A 6,355-nucleotide genomic window follows, 5' to 3' on the forward strand; every position below is an offset into this window, starting at 1 on the left:
GACAGTGCCCCAGCAGCTGGCCAGAACACGGGCCACAAGCAGCCCTCAGGGGCTCGGACTGCAGCAGACCACAGAGTCGCTGAATGGCCCAGGTTGGAAGGGGCCTCAAACATCACCAGTCTTCATGCCTCCCTGCCACAGGAAGGGCCACACACCTCCATATTTATTACACCAGGCTGCCCAGGGCCCCATCCACCTGGCCTTGAACACCACCAGGACGAGGCATCCACAGCCTCTCTGGGCAGCCAATTCCAGCACATCTCCACTCTTACTACAGATCTTCCCCTTGACATCCATCCTCAACCTTCCCTCCCTCAACCTAACACCATTTCCCCTTGTCCTGCTCCTATCCACCCTTTCCAAGAGTTGATTCCCCAATAAAATTCCATAAAAATTATCCGTGTTGCCACCCGTGCATCTGTCAGCGCCGCACACAGGGCAGGTCTGACCTCTGCTGGGCCTGGAGGCCTCCCGTGCTGCTGCTATCGTTCCTTTGGGACCTCCCACAGCACACTGCAAAGGGAAATGTGCAGAGCGGAGGCACTGCTTTACTTCTAAGCATGGCACGAGCTCAGTCATCTCCACCAGTCAAGTGCACCCATGTCTTTACGCTGTCCTCTGCTTGCAACCCAAAAGGTTTCACTCCACTCCTACTATAATGCGTGCGCAATGAACAACACAGGAATGCTATCACGGTAGCAAGGTCCTACTCTACAGGAAGTGGTGATATGCTCAAATACAGCAGCTGTGGGCAGAGAAAGAAAGGAAAAAAATCTGCTTTCCTTTGCAAGGCTTCACGGAGGCAGGGATCACAGAATCACAGAATCGTAGGGGTTGGAAGGGACCTCCATAAATCGAGTCCAACCCCCCTCCAAAGCAGATTCCCTACACCAGGTTGCACAGGAGGGCATCCAGGCAGGCCTTGAGTATCTTCAAAGAAGGAGACTCCACAACCCCCCTGGGCAGCCAGTTCCAGTGCTCCGTCACCCTCACAGTAAACAAGTTCTTGTGCACATTAGTTTGAATCTTCCTATGCTTCAGTTCCAGCCATTTCTCCTTGTCCTGACTCCACCCACTGCTGAAAAATGTCTGGTCTCTCCGCTTTGCCCCCCACAACTTTAGGTATTTATAGATCTGCATCAGATCCCTGCTCATCCTTCTTTTCTCGAGGCTAAACAGATCCAGGTCACGTAGCCTTTTTTCACAGGGGAGATGCTCCGGGCCCTTCACTGTCTTTGTGGCCCTCCACTGGACTCTTTCCAAGAGATCCCTGTCTTTTTTGTACTGGGGAGCCCAGAACTGGACACAGTAGATGAGTAGATGACTAGATAAGCCAGATGAGGCCTTACCAGGGCAGAGTTGAGGGGGAGGATCACCTCCCTCGACCTGCTGGCCACGCTCTTTTTAATGCACCCAAGAACGCCATTGGCATTTGTGGCCACTAGGGCACACTGCTGGCTCATGGCCGTCCTGTCATCCACCAGACACCCAGATCCCTCTCTGCAGAGCTCCTCTCCAGCAGGTCTTCCCCAAACCTGTGCTGGTGCATGCAGTTATTGCTCCCTAGGCGCAAGACTCTACACTTGCTTTTGTTAAACCCCATCCGGTTTCTTCCTGCCCAGCTCTCCAGCTCATCCAGGTCTCACTGAATGGCAGCACAACCCTCAGGTGTGTCAGCCAATCCTCCCAACTTTGTATCATCAGCAAACTTGATGAGGGTGGCCACTATCCCCTCGTCAAGGTCACTGATGAAGGTGCTGAACAAGACTGGACCCAGCATATTATCCAGTATCCATACGTAGATATTACATCTGCTCAGTGTTGTCACTTCACAGTCAGCAGTGTCTGAGGCTTTGATCGAGTCTTCCCATGTCAACCCAGCCATGATAAATTTCCAGATCCATACAGCACTGGGGTGCCTTCAACAAAACCCATGTCTTTCTCAGAGGCAGCAGGACATGGACATACCTTCTCTTCCCACTTAGCCAGCACTGCTGCCCTACCCTCTGCACACATTGGTGCCTTCCACACCAGGTCAAAGATGGCCCGTGGGTGGCTCTTACCTTGGGGCAGCGGGAATGATCTACTCTGCCCGGCATGCACCAGGCCTAATCCAGGCTGTATCTCCCATCTGGATTGCAGACAGGAGTGACTCTGCCCATCCAGATGGGCTCATTGTACACTACAGAGGCAGCGAGCCTGGAGCACTTGGCTTGCAGGAAAGCCTTGTGTAGCCAGGGCCAGTTCAGCATGGGGCTGCTGCAGGGCAGCTCTCCTGGCCCGTGGCGGCATGGTGGCCTCTGGGCCAGGCAGATGTTGCACCTCCCTGCTGCACAGCTGCGCAGCTCAGACAACAAGCTGTCGCACAATGCTGACGGCCTGCCTATATGGGGAGCTGAGCAGCCACACAGTCAGCGCTGCCTCGTCCAGGCCATAGAAGGACAGTCCAAAAAAGACAAGCTGGAACACTGAAAAGGCTGCCATATTATCAACCCCAAAGTGCTCACAGGAAGACATGGGTTTTGTTGAAGGCACCCCAGTGCTGCATGGATCTGGAGATGTTTGTCACAGCTGGGGCAAAGTGGGAAGACTCAGTCGATGCCTCAAGCTGCTGCAAAATGCCAACAGTGAGCAGATGTAATACAGGGAATGGAATGGACCGAGACACTGTGGAGAACCCGGGCAACACTGTAGCAGATGATGATTGCCCGTTGTGACGTCTTCTTCTTAGACCTCTTCCTCTCTGCTGTACTGTATTTCCAGAAAAAAATATTTTCTTCACAAATCCTTCTTTGCATTTGTCTTGTAATGTTGGCAAATGATGTCAAAGTTCAACCTGAATTGTGTTTTGTTACTTCTACCACTATTCCACTGCAACATCAAAACCAAACATTTAGAGGCAGGAATTTTTTTTTATAGAATCATAGAATCACAAAGTTGGATAGAACCAACACGATCATCTAGTCCAACCATGCACCCATTACCGTTGCTACCACAAGCCACTATGCCATATGTCATAGCTCCTCATCCAGACGCCTCTTGAACACTGCCAGGGATGGCGACTCCACCACCTCTCTGGGCAGCCATTCCAGTGCCTGACCACTCTCTGAGAGAAAAAGTTCCTTCTTGTGTCCAGTCTAAACCTCATCTGATGCAACTTGTGGCCATTTCCTCGGGTCCTGTTTGTTGTCTGAGAGAAGAAGCCAAACCTCTCCTCACCATAACCTCCCTTCAGGAAGTTGGAGAGTGCAGTGAGGTCTTTCCTGAGCCTCTTCCAGACTAAAGAATTCCAGCTCCCTCGGCCACTCCTCATAAGATTAGTGCTCCAGACCCCTCACCAGTTTTGTTGCCCTTCTTTGGACACATTCCTCAATGTCTTTCTTGTAGCGAGTGCCCAAAACTGAACACAGTACATGAGGTGCAGCCTCACCAGTGCTGAGTCCAGGGGGTGATTACTCCCCTGCTCCTGTTGGCCACACAATTTCTAATGCAGGCCAAGGTGCCATTGGCCCTCTTGGCCACCTGGACACACTGTTGATTCATGTTCAGCTGAGCATCAACAAACACCCCCAGGTCCTTTTCCTCTTCACAGTCATCCAGCCACTGAGCCCCAAGCCTATAGCGCTGCGTGGGGTTATTGTGGCCAAAGTGCAGGACCAAGCACTTGGCCGTGTTGAACCTCATCCCAATCACCTCAGCCCAGCAATCCACCTTATCTAGATCCTTCTGAAGGTCCTCCCTGCCCTCGGGCATACCAACACCACCTCCCAACTTGGTGTCATCTGCAAACTCACTGATGGTACACTCAATCCCCTTGTGTAGGTTATCAATAAAGATATCAAACAAGATGGGCCCTGTCATGAGTTAGCAACACAATGCACGGTTCTTGTGCCAGGAAGATTTATTTACTTCTGTGATGAACATGATCGTAACGGTGTATCACTCACTCTCATCCTTCTAAGCAAGCCTTTTCATATTCTAAGATGTGCATTCAGTACATTTCCACTAACAATCCAGTGGCTAGAAAGCAAGCAAGTTTCGATATGGATATTGGATAATAAAGTGGAAGGAGACACTGTGGAAAACCTGAGCACCATTGCTGTGGTTGGAGTGCAGCAGATGATGATGGCCCATTGTGATGTCACTGGCACCATCACGCCTACGTGAGGAGCAGTGACACACGCAGCACGTCACTAGGGTGGATTGTGACGTCCTGGCCCTCAGTGCTTGTAGCCGGGACACAGAGTCTCTCTCTCAGTCTGGCTTGTGCCTACACTCCAGCCGAGCGTGTCTGTGAGGTTTGGAGCGAGCGGCAAGTCTTGCCTTGGTGCTGGTCTCGTGTTCTGGGAGCTGCTGACAGCCGCTCTCAGTGCTCGTCCCCAGAGCCACCGGAGCTTTTTCCCCGACCTGCCTGGCTCAGGCAGCCGGGGCACCCAGAAGGCCGCAGCAGCAAAGGGAGCCGGTAAGGGGACTCCTCACCCTGGGCAGCTGGGAGGGAGGGACCTGGGCACTTGGCAAGGGACGTGGGCACATGTTCCTCCTCTGCCGGGTTCAGCGAGTGACCGTGGCCTCTCTTCCTTTCCTAGTGTGACCCCTGCTGCTGCAGCAGCGGCGTGAGGAGCAGCCCCTCATCCCCTGCACTTTCCACCATCGCAGCTGGACAGCATGGCTGCTGAGCTGGATCATCGCTGCACCATTTGCCTGGACAGCATGGACAATGCCAGCTATGTAATGCCATGCCTGCACCAGTTCTGCTTTGGCTGCATCCGGCGCTGGGCCCAGACTAGGCCCAAGTGCCCACTTTGCAATGGCAGGGTGACGTCCATCCTGCACTCTGTGCGTTCTGACAACAACTTTGAGGAGTATGTTGTCAGACAGGATGGGCCAAGGGCCAGAAGAGCACCCCAAAGCCAACCAGAGGCGATGCCAACCTGGGTGTCCATTTTCCGCCAGCACCCAGCTGTGCTCCGGCCCCTAATGCCTTGGGTGCACCAGGAGGTGAGGCAGCTCTTTGGGGCTGACGACAGGGCAGCCTTTTCAGCATTCCAGCTTGCCCTCTTTGGCTTGTCGTTATATGGCCTGGATGAAAGAGCGCTGACTGTATGGCTGCTCAGCTCCCTGCAAAGCCAGGCCGCCAGCTTTGCGAGACAGCTCGTTGTCCAAGCTGTGCGGTTGTGCAGTGCAGAGGTGCAACGTCTGCTGGGCCTGGAGGCCTCCCATGCTCCCACAGGACAGGAGGGCAGACCCGCAGCTGTCCGTGGTGCAGCTACACCATCAACAGGAACTGTTGACGACAGTCTACAGCCATCCAGGAGCACCAGGGAAGCAAACACGGAAGGGGAGCTTCCTGGCCCCTCATCCTCTGCCCTTCGTGAGGGTCCCAGCCAGCCTCCATCTAGCCTGGCTCTGGTGCACAGAGTCCAAGAAGCAGCCCAGGAAGAGCCGGGGGAGGCAGTGCCAGGTCCCTCCAGTGCCAGCACAAGCAGGGAGCGCTCTGGCAGGGCGCCACGGCGAGCCCCGAAGAGGAGGAGGGCCCACACTGCTGAGGACACTGCACCTCCTGCCAAGAGGCCACCCCGCAGGCGGCGCTAGGACAGTGCCCCAGCAGCTGGCCAGAACACGGGCCACAAGCAGCCCTCAGGGGCTCGGACTGCAGCAGACCACAGAGTCGCTGAATGGCCCAGGTTGGAAGGGGCCTCAAACATCACCAGTCTTCATGCCTCCCTGCCACAGGAAGGGCCACACACCTCCATATTTATTACACCAGGCTGCCCAGGGCCCCATCCACCTGGCCTTGAACACCACCAGGACGAGGCATCCACAGCCTCTCTGGGCAGCCAATTCCAGCACATCTCCACTCTTACTACAGATCTTCCCCTTGACATCCATCCTCAACCTTCCCTCCCTCAACCTAACACCATTTCCCCTTGTCCTGCTCCTATCCACCCTTTCCAAGAGTTGATTCCCCAATAAAATTCCATAAAAATTATCCGTGTTGCCACCCGTGCATCTGTCAGCGCCGCACACAGGGCAGGTCTGACCTCTGCTGGGCCTGGAGGCCTCCCGTGCTGCTGCTATCGTTCCTTTGGGACCTCCCACAGCACACTGCAAAGGGAAATGTGCAGAGCGGAGGCACTGCTTTACTTCTAAGCATGGCACGAGCTCAGTCATCTCCACCAGTCAAGTGCACCCATGTCTTTACGCTGTCCTCTGCTTGCAACCCAAAAGGTTTCACTCCACTCCTACTATAATGCGTGCGCAATGAACAACACAGGAATGCTATCACGGTAGCAAGGTCCTACTCTACAGGAAGTGGTGATATGCTCAAATACAGCAGCTGTGGGCAGAGAAAGAA

The 6,355-nt window shown here is 54.2% G+C and overlaps 1 protein-coding gene across 1 annotated transcript; it reads left to right on the forward strand.

Annotated features, from left to right (window-relative positions):
- The first annotated feature begins 4,622 nt into the window (after positions 1-4,622).
- LOC146753861 (uncharacterized) lies at positions 4,623-5,989 on the forward strand. Its single transcript, XM_085528611.1, has one exon. The coding sequence runs from the start codon at positions 4,666-4,668 to the stop codon at positions 5,590-5,592; it is 927 nt and encodes a 308-aa protein (XP_085384737.1). The 5' UTR covers positions 4,623-4,665; the 3' UTR covers positions 5,593-5,989.
- The last annotated feature ends 366 nt before the right edge of the window (positions 5,990-6,355 follow it).

This window comes from Coturnix japonica, chromosome Z (genome assembly GCF_054131305.1).
Source record: "Coturnix japonica strain WE chromosome Z, WE-NBRP24, whole genome shotgun sequence".
NCBI lineage: Eukaryota > Metazoa > Chordata > Aves > Galliformes > Phasianidae > Coturnix > Coturnix japonica.

Bases quoted from the DNA above. Each gene is read 5' to 3' on its own strand.
- LOC146753861 (XM_085528611.1), top strand. From the start codon at position 4,666: ATGGCTGCTGAGCTGGATCATCGCTGCACCATTTGCCTGGACAGCATG.